Here is a 14065-nt window from a genome sequence, read left to right on the forward strand (position 1 = left end):
CAGATTACGAGTTGTTTAACCTTTCGAATTTCTCATCAACCAACTGTGTATAATGCAATTAATTGAGGAGTTAAATTAAGTTTGAGCAGGTTAAAAAAATCACTCAGTTTTGTTTCTCAGTGCTGAATGTTTCACTGCCAATCATCTAGGAATATGTTGTGAGCAACGAAATACCATGGAAAAGTGGGGGGCTGTAAATAGATGCACATTATACACATCTAATTTCTTACATCATAACATATTTATTTTTAATTATTATTGTTTAACGCATTCATATTTTAGAAGAAACATCGGCATGTGGTTATTTTCTTAAACCTAGGCTTCACATCCACATTTTAATCACACTGCTAGAAATTGTCCTTGGCTGGGCTGCATAGTGTATCAGTATAGTTTACATGAACTGTCATGCTCTCTCCCACATGTTATATATTCTGACAAATATGTTTTTAAAATAGGGATCTTATCCAAAGAGTACATGAGTCTATGTAACCGAGCCTACACATGTCATTTACTGTCAAGCAGGCATGTTACAATTATCTCTTGGAAACAACTATGATGTTACCCGCTAGGAGCAAGAATACCCTGGTTTGTTGGGACTAGTGAAACAAGTCCTAATTTTGCAACACTTCTATTATAGCATTTAATAGTTTTGAAAAAGGAAGGGAATTATTTCCCATAATCCTCTGCCATACACTAATTTGAAGGACAGTTAGCTTCCCTAATAAAAAACAAAGTTAAACACAGCATTTCCTCTTCCTCTCTGTGCTCCTAAAAAAGTTACACAATGACAGTGCTGCTCTTAGAGCATTAATCAGCACACCTGACACGCGCACTCTTGCAGGCCCCAGCCTTGATGTAAATATCTACCAGCGAATCCTCCCCAGTGTATGAAAATTAACACAGTAAGTGCAGAACACATTGCGTATTATTTTCTTTTTTATACATGTCTACTTAAGCAACTATAAAGTGTCAATGTACTACAAAAGAAACGCATATTTTAGAACGCATGTTTTTCATTTCCTTCTAAGGGGCTTTGAATTATTTAAAAATGTATTCATAATATCACACACACATTGTTGCATAAAATACATTTTAAATATTAGCAGATTATCTTCAACAAAAACACAGATTTTCCAAAATATTGAAAAACATAACTGCAAACTCTGGCAAACAATGCCCTGTAAGCAGATGAGGCATAAATGCTCTAAATCTTTCAAACCAGCAATAAAAACAATTAATAAATCACGTATTATAACCAATAGATAATGAGTAGCATTTGCAATATGTTCCTATATTGCCATCTTGGGGTTTTAGTTTTTATAAAAATAATCTATGCCCATACTAATTAATTGCCCATTATGTATTGTATTCTCTCTCTCTTTAAATGTGTGTATGCATGTAGATATATATATATATATATATATATATATATATATATATATATCTAGAGAGCGAGAGATAGATATAGATATATAAATATATATATATATATATATATCTTGCAAACAAACAGTTGCAAAAGCAAAAAAAAAAACTTCCAAAGCAAAACCTTAAACCAACAAGGTTCATCACCAGTCTCCGACACAAGGGGCCATCGCCAGTCCCTGGATGCACGGAGTGGTTATGTTTTTACAGTCAGCATCAGGGAAGGGACGAGTGTGCACACTAGAAAAAAAACAGCAACCATAACTGACACTGAGTGCCTAAAGATTGGTTTTATACATTAAAGCCCAGCTGACAAGTACAAGACAAATCCCCGCAGAGAAGAAAGTGGGAGCTTTGCGCTAATTAAAATTAATTATTACTGCTGCATCCTTAATGTAATATTTGCATGCACTTCCCTTTGTCCTCTTATTAGCATACTGAATTTCTAAGTGAAAGGAAGTCTGGCCTTTCTCTCAAGGGTTACATTTCAGTTATTTATTTTAGACAAATGTTGAGAATGCAATTAAGATGTAAATTATCGCTTGCATAAAAAAGGGCCTTTCTTTGTTCAGAACAGTGAATACATTTAATGGGCGTGATTTTGATCAAAAAGAAAAATGTACATGTTGTTCACATTTACCTCTTATGTCTCTCCGCTGTAATATTTGAAGTTCAAACCCAGAAAATGTTGAAAAAATGATTTAAGTTGAGTGTGCTTTGTTGGGACATAATGTTGACAAAGTGGTAGGTATTCAATTTTAGTTTACTCACAACATTCTGTTTAAATAATGTTAAAGGGGAATAAATGTTGCACGCTGAGTAATGCAATTAAATATATCTGAAATGTAGAAGACAAATTGATAACTGATATCATAAACCCACTTTTTTCATGCGTTACCCGCACCAATCGGATGCCCCCTGGTATAATGGGCGTTAGTAAGGGAAAGCAGCTCATTGAATCCATTATGAAAATGAGAAGAACACAGATTTTATGGCAGCAATGAAAAACACAATGATGGGGCCCACAAACTAATCATCCGTTATCAGGTACTCTGCTTCTGCCAACCAAGTGTAACACTAGGACCAGTGCTTAATTTGTAAACGGAAGAGTGCTGGTGCCCAAAGCTCTGCTAAGAAGCAAGTGGTGGTGCAATTAAATGTCAGTGCCTTGAATAACAAAGCTGTGTAGCCTTCAAATCACCTTACGCATCTTTAATCCACTACCAAACACTCTCTCACCCTTTATTTCACTCTTGCAGGTTCCTGTTTTCTCCCTTTGTGAAGGTTTTTCTGTCTTTCTCTTCCTCCGTCTTTCGTTTGTTCTGTTTCTCCTTCTTTTGCTATCACTAAATGTCTGAAGTGGAAAAATAAGTTCCATCCCCAAAAATAAGTGAGGGTGCCTCAAATTAAGCACTTAGCAACATATGCTTGCAGTTTGACTGCATCTTTCATGGGCCCAGAGTTGTAACATTTTTTCTAATGCCAATCTTTCCAATTCTCTGAAGACTTGGATTAAAGTAAACCCAAAGGAAACTTAGTTTAAACAATTTCCCTCACCCACCAAGGTACCATACATCTTTGAGAGCACTGCATGAAAACGGTATAGTGCACTGACTAGTCAACTGCCAGAGTTCAGCGCTATAATTGTGCTCAACAGGTATGGGCGGATTTATGAAAAGAGCAGATTCCTTTTCAGAGCCTACAGGCCTCTATTAACAATCTGGACCTGCGGGCAAAGTGAGGCCTGGGCAAGGAACACAGCTCCTGCCCCAGCAGTTGGAAGTTTCTTTTGCCATGCATATGCTTTATCTATATGAGTGGCATTGTGCACTGACTGGTACAGGCCTAAGGGACTTGACACTTCATTGTCAGAGAACAGATTTTGTGCTTGGGCAAATAAGTGTAAACAAACGAATTGGGCACACACAAGTAATTCAGATCACCACTTTCTAAACCTTACCCATAATGTCAATGCTATAAAAAGAGCAAACAAGCTCCCTATTGTGCAACGTCTGTGTATTAAGAGGATTATCTTAGCTTAAAATGATCTTTCAATGGTATATGAATAAACATATGTGTGGTTCAGAATTATGCCATACGTTTGGTCTTTCGTAGTAAACTTGGGCATGATGATGACTGCGCCTCAGACCAATTGACCTTTCAGGGAGAACTTAGACTGTCTCCAGGCACGAGTTTATTTCCCCTTCCTCATGCCTTTAAATACCCCATTGTGCCATGCATAGCTTCCCTGGGCTTCTTCTTCAACTGTGAAATACCTTCACATGACTAGAAATTTTGAGAACATTGTGGCATAATACCTAGAAAAATGGGGCTCTTAGATTCCCTACATTAGCAGTGCACAAATATTGTTGCACGAATTTTAAGATCCAGCACCCGGGGAATGGCTGTGCAGTACTTCAGACTTTTGGATTTCAAACCAAATGGAGGAGCACAGGCACCAGACAGTAATCGCCCAATAAGCACTGGTACTAGATAGCAATCCTTCAATAGTTGACTAAAATGCTATAAGGATTGGACATTCAAAGAACATGTGCATGTGGTTAGTATTATTGAATCCTGCCTGGGGGATAATGTTGCTAACTTTGCAAAAAAACTGGTGATAAAATAACAGCAGGAACAGTTGTTTGATTGAAGGCAACTGCTTTCGCCCAAATGTTGTCTCCAAGTCCTACATTCTTACTCAATAAGTAGGATTCCCATTGAGCTGTCCAACTAGAGACATCTAGTTAGCGTTTCTGCTAAAACTGACCAACTTCAGTAAGATTATATTCATAATTTTGGATGGCATCATAAACACATGTGTGGGTTGCTTGATGATGTCTTGTATTATAAGCACATTACAGGCTTGCTTACTTAAAAAATATATGAGGTCATCATTTTGATTTGTAATGAAAGTTATGCATGGCGTCACATATATTAACTAGCATAAAACCTTCCTTAATTCTCAATCCTGGAATATTAGGATTTATTTGTGAATTGCAGTAAATCTAGTGAATTTAGAATATCATAAAATGCTTCATATGTTCCCTCATTTACTCCCTAAACTTTCATGATGGCCAACAACATTCTAAGTTATCTGACACATTTTTAATATTGTTATAAGAAAGGATGGTGTCTTGACATTTGGAATGAGTACTGAAGAAGGAAAGAGCTTGGTATTGGATGATTTCACACAAAGCACCAACAAAAAGAGCTAGCGTGATTGGCCATTTCAGACATAGTGCACAAAATGAAGGCTGAATGAGAAAATTGTGCTTTACTGTCTTGTAAATATCAGAGATGTTTGCCTCTCTTGTGTATGGTATATCGGTCGTATATGTGGGATTCTATTACTGGATCATCACAGACAACATGACATTGCTGCTGTGAAAGTGTTTTCTTCAAGCAAGCCCGATGTACAGCTTTCTAAAGCTTCAGCCCTTCTGCACAAATTGTGTGGAATAAGAACCCTCGGTTTCTTGTTATGCAAGGTCAATGGCTACAGAGACTTTTCAGGGTATTCTTACCATCCTAATAGTACTGTGTTCTTCTAATAACTTTGTATGGTAGGTTTAGTGTGCAAAGTATTAAAACTGTTGAATTTCATTATAAATATTTGTATCATAAGGTGTCACATTACCTGCCAGAAGTCTGCAACAGTCGCAGGAAGTGGGCCTTGTGTAGCAATATATGCTGGATTCCTAGGGTCATGATCCATCTATGCAGAGGAGAAAAAGAGGAGAGATTAGATTCCACTAACTCTAGCATGGAAAGTAAGCTAAAGGACAGCTATAGACAATTTTGCAATGGACGCATGCAAAAATCATAGTACATCTCCAGACGACGGCTATGCAATCTCCTCGAAAACACTCCATTCATCCCTTCTGTACCCTGAAGTAGCATGCAGCACAAACAATGGCCTTGTGATGATCAGCATCAACCAGACTTTGAAGCCTGGATGTGATGGCATAATACAGGTGTCAGAGTATTGTCTGACATAAATATTGTGTATCATTTACAAAAATATAGCCCACTTGGTGTTGATACTAGACAATTTACGTCCAATGGAACAATATTTTTGTAAACAATGTTTAGGACACAATATTTACGTCAGACGATATTTAGGACTATCACATTCTGTCATACGACTGTCGTTTGCCTGTGAAATGCAAACACTCTTAAATTGTGCATTCTCTGTCTGTTCTGGAACTGTGACAAAAATATAGCAAATGTGGGTCAATTCTTTATTGGTCTGATATACAAGTCTATATAAAATTAAGATTCAGACTTATTTTTAATGGAGAACCCCAGCAACCAGAGGCCGGGTTACTTAATGTGTTCAAATGCGTGCACACAGCAAGGAATGGAATCTGTAACATTTTTTGTGCAGTTACAATAGTGTACAAAATGTTCCAGTCTACCAATACATTCCCTGTTGCAAAAACCTCGGCGAGGTGGATTTTTTTTCTTCCTTTCGAATGTTCTAGTGTTCGGTTTGCAAAGATTTAATTGCACTTCAGAATTCAAATCGCAAATTTCATGCTAAAATGTGACTCTTTTATGGATTTTAAAATGAAAACTCGGCGTTCTTAAGAGAATGTTGTCAAACAGTCACGCGCTGGCATGAAAATACAAATTTCAGTGCCAAAAGGTGACTGATTTAAGAGAAAAATGTGTAGGTTTTCCACCGCTGAATCCTCATGACGGTGCACTTTCACACGAAAATTATGATTTAAAGAAGACAGAGGAACGGCTATTTTGCAGCTTCAGCACTGCAAGAGTAGGAATCCGGCTAAAAATCGGAAATTCAAAGAATCATCTGGCGTTGCTTCTTAGCGCATGCACATTTTATACACAACTGTAATCTGGTTCATAGTCGGTTAGAGATCAAATTCCATGCTATGAGCAAACCTCTCAGAACAGAGTCTAATCCGGACTGTATTTTAAGATGTTGGCAGTCAGGCCAATGTGTTAGCCCTAAAACTTTCTACATAAAAACCGCATTAAATGTGACAGGATATTTCCTTATTCTTAAGGGAATGAGTGTCACAAGGGGCGGGTGAATGGAAATACTTCATCATTCAATGGAAATGGATTCAATCTGTATGGAACCTCATGCTCACTGGATTTCAGTTTTTACCAGGAGCAAAGTTACATTTTTACTGGCAGTTAAGACCAAGCTTAGAAAAAAATAAACCAATAACGTAGTAGTCAATTTATTTTTTCCAAAATTAACTGATACAAATAATCCTACTTCTATTTTATTAAAGTTATGGTGGAAAAGTATGCAATAATGTCATCAGTCCTTGAAAAGAACGGAAAAAGATAAATGTATCTACTGCCCAGCAGTACAATTAAAGTGCACCTCTTTGCCGTAAATTATGATTTTGGTGGTAAAAAAAAAAGTTAAACTTGCACAATCAGTAAATACCAATCCCACAGGCTTTGGTAAATAACCAACGTGTTAAACAACACTGATCATGAATTTTTACTATGTACTATGGGTTCAAAATTTAAGACATGTGCTAAATGTTCAAAGTGTGTTTTTTAGCCAGGTGTGCTAAATACTGCACCAAATAAATAGCACATAGCCAAAACATCAAGAACAGCCCATTTTTAGGCATTTGAAGACCCTGAAGATTAATCCCTAGAGATCAGAAACAGCGAACTCAACAAAAAAGAAGGGCCTCAGGACACTCCCAAAGCACACCAACAACCTGTTCCTGTGTGGACATGTCCAGGTATTTATTTTGTGTGCACTTTAAAACAAGACAAAAATAATCCATTGCTATCCTCTGATAGGACTCATTATTACAGGTTAAGCCTTACAAACTCCTCCATCATGGACGCTGGAAGAGTAAGAAGTACAAGTGTATTGTTCCTGAGTTGCAATTCCTGGCAAATAATCTGGTAAGATAACATAACCATTTAATATTCCATTTCATGCTGAAGATGCTGTCAAAGATAAACAAGATGGGCCTTCGGTAGCAGATAACAGACAAAATCAATACCATATCAACATATCTACAAGATGTTGAGAACATTAAAACAGTTTCCAAACCTTGCCATACTAGCTACTTAAGCCAGTTGTCGTGCACAAGTGCGAAAGCCTGGTACTGTTGGTGGTTCTCCACTTCAGCTCTACTTTGCAGTGGGACAGAAACGGTATGAGCACTCTAAACATGTCTGGAGTGCATGACACGAAAGAAGATCTCAAGGTTAGAGGAATCCAAGGTAAGAGACATGATAGCTATGATGGACAGACATATGCTTGTTAAAAAGTTGGCTTGGCTGTGAATAATAACTCATGTAATTTGTTGTGCATATTCACATTGATCTATATATGTGCTGCCATAGGAGCTAGGAACCCTCTAAAAGTAGTAATGGAATCTGTTGAGATTGAACTACAACAATCATAATGCAATGCCATCTTGATGAAGAAGGGTTGATTAGCTGCCCAGTATATTGAGGGTGTTGTGTCACCACAAAATTGCTAGTGCTGCTTCTCCATAGGATCACAACATTGCTGTTTGATCTAGAGCACCTAACAGAGCTGTTCAGTATATATAAATCCGCATCACACCACATATAAATATTATTAGTGTGCCTAATTTTTATGGTTGCAGCTCCCTTTTTCCTATTTGTGAGGTCACCAGGTTTACATGAGTGCTGAAAACTGACTCCATGAAGTCAGAAAACACCACTGTAGGACAGGAGTTTGCTTTGCGGGTACTGGCTGTGTGGGTGTCCCAGGGGAACTGTGGATACTGACCACTAACTCTCTGCTAAACGTTCATCACTAAGCAGAGCATTTTTTTGAAGGATGGCTAGGAATGCCATGCTCCAGTCCTACTGTTCATTGTGTGGTGTCTGTTGCAAAGAATTCTAGCACTGCTAGCATTTTCAGGAAGGTGGAATGACATTGGATCACTGTAGGAAACTGAGTTTTTGTTGCAGTACCCACCCACTTTTTGCCTGTTTTTTTATGCAACTTTGACTGAAGTGTACTGGGTCCCTGCTAACTGTTGTACAGGGACTTTGTCCCTTTCTCAGGGATAAAGTCATGTACAACACTGTTATGTTATGTTATGTTATTGGTTCATTTTTTATAGCGCACGGCTACTCAAAAAGAGTGTCCCGGCGCTTTTATTGGAGAAGGCGAAGAAGCTGCAACATAATAACATAACACCAAAAGAAAGACTAAAAGAGCAGTAAGCCAAAAATTCAAGAGAGAACGGCTACTGAGTAAAAAGCCACGTTTTAAGGCCTTTCCTAAAAACCAGCAAGCTAGTGGCTCCCCGCAGGGCCAGCGGCAAAGAGTTCCATAGCCGAGATGCCAGCAATCCAAAAGAGCGCCCCCCAAGGCGCGCTTTCTTTACCCGAGGGACAACGGCAAGGTGCAGGGATTCCGACCTCAGAGATCTGGTCGGATGATAAAAGACCAGTCTCTTTTGAAGGTACTTAGCTCCCCCCTTGTGGAGAGCTTTATAGACCAAGGTCAGAGCCTTAAAGGCGATCCTCTTGCGGATGGGCAACCAATGTAAAGTTACCAGCAGGCCTGAGGCACTAGCGCGCCTACTAAGGCCGAAAATTGCCCTAGCCGCGGCGTTCTGCACCACCTGAAGGCGCTGCAGCAAGTACTCTGGAAGGCCCAGGTAGAGAACGTTGGAATAATCCAACCTGGACCCAATCAGAGCCTGAACTGTCAGCGTCCTATGTTCCACGGACAACAGGGGAAGAAACCTCCGCAGCATCCTAAGGATGCCAAAGCACATGCCCGACACCCCCAGGACCTGGGATTTCAAAGTTAACCTGTTATCCAGCTTCACCCCTAGATTCTTTGCAACCTGAGAGGAACAGGATGGAGGGAACATATCCCGAGGCCACCAAGTCTGCCAAACGGGTTCGATGTCACACCCGAAGAACAGTACTTCGGACTTATCGGAATTGCACTTGAGGCTGTTTAGATGGAACCAATGGAAAACAGCCCCAAGGCAATCCCGAATACTCTCCCCATCAAAGTCACCTCCTCTCGTACACGAGAAGAGGAGCTGGGTGTCATCCGCATAGGATACGATCTGGGCACCATGCGACTCCACCAGTGCCGCCAACGGGGTCATAATGATGTTAAAGAGGGTCGGGCTCAGAACCGAGCCCTGAGGGACCCCGACTCCCAGAGGCGGCATCACGGCGGAATCAGGCGGGGCCCAGATCGTCTGCCGGCGGCCGGCAAGAAAGGAAGAAAACCAGTCGAACACCGTCCCCTGTATGCCTATCTCGCGAAGTCTTGCGAGAAGACCATCATGGGGAACGGTGTCGAAAGCCGCCGACAGGTCTAACATCACCAGCATGACTTTGCCCCCGGAGTCCAGAACCCCTTTAATGGTTTCCGAGACCTCCAGGAGCGCAGTCTCCGTGCTAAGATGGGGACGAAATCCCGATTGGGTGGCGTGCAAGATCTCATTAGATTCCAGAAAATTGGAAAGCACGCCTTGAACGTGCTTTTCCAGAATCTTGGTGAGGGCCGGCAGCAGGGAGATGGGCCTATAATTAACTGGGGCCTTCGGGTCTAGGCCAGATTTTTTAAGCAAGGGTATCACCATCGCCTGTTTCCAGGTTTGCGGGACCACCCCTAGCCTCAGTGAAAGATTCAGAAGCGGATTAGCCAACGGGTTGATCACCTCCGCGACTTTCGCTAAAAATTTAGCCGGGCATGGGTCCAGGGGAGAACCCGATTTTAATTTGCCCATTAAAGCCAGGGAGTCCGAAGCAGAGATTGGAGGGAACACACTCAACGTCACCCTAGGCCCAGCCTGTGGCAATATGTTGATGTCACGTTCAATTTGGCCCACAGACATTGGTACCAGGAATGACTCCTGGATGCGTTGGATCTTGCTCGTGAAAAAATCAGCAAGATCCGCAGCCCAGGTACCAGATGGTTTTTGGTCCGAGGTGTTCGACCAAGGTGAGGTAAATTCTCTCACGATGGAGAATATCTCCTTGCAAGAATTGGAAGCAGCATCAATTCTCCTGGCTAAATACGCTTTTTTTCCAGGCGAATGTCCCGGTGATAAGCCTTGACCACCGTTTTATAGGTCAGCTTGGCAACAGTGTCATATTGTGCCCGCCAGGCTCTTTCGGCTACCTTGCACTGCTGCCGCGTAGCCGACAGTGCAGCGGTAAACCAAGGCGCGGAGACCCGTTTCGGTGTCGGGCGAGATGTTACTTCCGGGGCAAGATCGTTTAACCTATCCAGAAACCAGTCCTGCATGGTCTGCAAATCCCTGTCTAAATCGCCTGAAAAGAGGCAAGGATGGGCCACAACTGCTTGCGCCAGCATCTCTGGGGTTACTCGATGGAATGCCCTGTGGACACGACCCTGTTGATGTGCCGGGGTAGGCACTGACTTACCTATGCCCTTGATCACAAATTTGGCAAGGAAGTGGTCGGACCAAAGGACCGGAGTAACCTCTATACCCTCAAGAGGGACAGACGAGAAAACTTGGTCAAGGGTGTGCCCCTTCTCATGCGTAGACTCCCGAAGGTGAGGGATAAGTCCCAAAGGGGTTAGCGCCTCAGAAAGTTTGGTGGCAGCCGGATCGGATGGATCATCCAACCGAAAATTAAGATCGCCAGCCACGATAAGATGTTCAGCTTTCAGGGCCAGCTCAATCAGCACCAAGTCCAGATCTTCAAAGAAGGTGCCGGGTGCACCAGGTGGCCTGTATATAAGCAGTCCCTTAAAGGATTGATGGGGCGATAGAGTGATAGAGAAGGCTAGGGTCTCAGAGCCTCGGATGTCAATAGCTGGCAGGATCGCACATGGCGTTCCTTTCCGGACCACTAACGCCACTCCACCTCCCCTTCCCTTGGCTCTATCCCTTCTGAAGATGTTATAATCAGAAGGGATTGCCATAGCGACATCAGGATTAGAAGAGTCGGTCCACCATGTCTCAGTAAGCATGAGGCATAGTGGCTTCTCTGTGTCGAGAAGCTCATAAATATCCTGCGCACTAACCAGGTTCCCAGTACCACTGTTCTTTCCCTAAAAATGTACCATTGTTTATCCAATAGGCAAACCCTTTAGCACCCTCTGTAAGTCCCTAGTAAATGGTACCCCTGGTACATAGGGCCTTAGGTACTATAGAGAGTCCCTAAAGGCAGCAGCACAAATTGTGCCACCTAAGCAACCCCTAACTAAGAAAATGCAGGAAAGCCATTACAGGCTCTGTGTCTTGGTGCAGATAAAAGTGAAAACACAACATGTCACACATCCCTGTGTGCTATGTCCCATTCCACCGCATGTTCTTAATATTTGTAATTTATTTACAGCTTTTTTTACCTCCTACATTTTCAGGAACATTTATTACCTACTATCTACTGGAAATACTTTAAGGAAGTATTTTGCACCAGTTTTTAGTGGTCGCTCATATTGTAATTGTGTTTAATTTAGAACATTAATTATTCTTGGCACGTGTAAATATCATATGCTGTAAATAGTATATACAACAAATAGTGCATGTTGACCACAGACATGCAGTATTTAGCATGTAATAAATACTGCATGCTTTTTTTCAACCTGTGATGAAATGAGTCAGTAAATTCATGCGCTAGTTACCCTGGCATTTGGTAAATACCACTTTGCCTAACTCCAAATCACGGCCTATATGTAGTATTTATATATAAAGCTATGTTTCACATTTCATTCACACAAATAAGTGGTTATTTGCTTCAGTGCAAACATGCAGATGAATGTACTACCTGCAAGATAAGGCATGACAAACAGATAGATAACTCTCTGTGGATAGAGCGGACCGTTTGCCAAATTAGAGAAATTATCCATGAAGTAGAAATAATAAAAACTATTTGACATAACTCTTAAGACAAGGATACAACATCTACTAACATCAGAAGGATGAAATATCAAGAAGGCCCTGATGAGATTTGAACCTGTTTACTTGAAATTGTTGTCTCATATCAGAAGGATGGAAGGCAAATTAGCTGTAACCTCTGTCTGAACCATGTTATCAGTTATATTAAAGCTGATGACATGGAAACCTAGATATGTTGATCAAGATAACCAAAAACGATGTTACTGAAGAGGAGACAAAAATTGAAATCTGGTTTAAATAAAGAAACCATTCCTTCATTCATTCAAGAAACCATCTGAAAAGCAGATGGAGTACGCTGGCCGTGAGAGTGTCCTGTTGCTCTCCTGGTATCCGAGCTCATGTAAAATGGAGGATAAAGTGAGGAAAGAACATTATCAATGAGGCCAGTCCATTCGTAAAGAAGAGGCTACAGCCATGATCTCTACGAGGGAGCAAATCTCAACCTTTCCGAAATAGGCATTTTATTTTATCCTACTGCATATACATAGGTAAAAATGAGTGCGCCCTTAGTTAAATTGGTAAAACAAGGAAACCAAGAAAAACATGTTTTCTTTCCCTTTGGTAGCCTTGATTAATTTACTGCAAACCATTAATTTCAAGAAACAGTTAGTATATACTGATTAATTTCCCTAAGACACTCTGGTTTAAATTTGCATATTGGAAAGACGCAGCCAATGCGCAATTCTGAAAATTGCCGTTTTGCAATAGGAGTCTGCATCCGGAGCAATCATAAAACATGTTTACAATTTGAAAAGCATGCATTAATATTGTTATTCATAATCCTGAGCAGAATATTTAGAATGACAAAGATGGCTAATGCGTACCTTTTAAAATAACCACCTGTGTTTTTTTTAATCAAAAGACAAGGACTCGGATGAGCCGCAATTATTAAAGTACTGCTGCCATTTTAAAAGACTTCTAAACACTCAAGCGCTCTGATTAATCAGAAAGGCCCACTCTTGCCATTTCAGTGCTAATCAGCGCCTGTCACAAAGCTGCAGTTTGAAACGTGGTAAAAATCTTAATGGGCGTCGTGCTGCAAATGTGTCTTCAATTTAATGAGAACTCAGAAGCTGATCACAATTATTATATTCTAGGCACTCGCTGTTGTGCAGAAAACATAATTATGGACAGCAGCAGATAATGGGGGTGCAGACATGGAGCAGCAGGGCCAAGACTAGCCGGAGGTACCATGGGGGAGTGTGTATAGAACATGATCGTAACCACGAAGTTACTTCGAGTAGCCGCCTGTGCAGTAGCGGTCAGTGGTGGGAGTGCTGCCGGGTGGTGACGTGGGGTGGGGAGGGGCAGGGTGGGCGGGTAGTAAACTATGGAATACGGCCAAATACAGGTAAGTAAACATAAGAATAAATAAAACGAATTTCGTTGCGCGCACTGCATCGCATTTGGCGTGTCAAGGAAAGAGTTATATAAGATGTGTCTATCACTGTTTGAGGAAGCTAGCCTCTCAACTGAACTTACTAAACCAAGTGTACCTAAGAACCAATTGCCACTCTTCACCTTTTCCTTGCAACCGTATCTAAGGTTTGTTTATAACACCCAACACAAATTTATCTTGACCCACTTCCGATTGGATATGTTTCACCACTTAGTTACCTTCCCGGATCAGAACGATTAGTTTCAAACAACACTTCGTCTCAAAGCACCCTACATACTTAAAAAAACTAAGGACTTAAAGAAAAGCTATATTGTACCGATTTTATGCAACCTTAATTTTAAAGAATGGC

General features: G+C 41.0%; 1 protein-coding gene across 1 annotated transcript in view; it reads right to left on the bottom strand.

Annotated features, from left to right (window-relative positions):
* PTPRN2 (protein tyrosine phosphatase receptor type N2) overlaps nt 1-14065 on the bottom strand; it is a 2458064-nt gene that overhangs the window by 84515 nt on the left and 2359484 nt on the right. Inside the window, exon 17 of the mRNA XM_078663270.1 lies at nt 5066-5143. Within this exon, the coding sequence (XP_078519396.1) occupies nt 5066-5143 (78 nt within the window). The remainder of the gene's footprint in view (nt 1-5065; nt 5144-14065) is intronic.

The sequence above is a fragment of the Lissotriton helveticus genome, chromosome 10, assembly GCF_964261635.1.
Source record: "Lissotriton helveticus chromosome 10, aLisHel1.1, whole genome shotgun sequence".
NCBI lineage: Eukaryota > Metazoa > Chordata > Amphibia > Caudata > Salamandridae > Lissotriton > Lissotriton helveticus.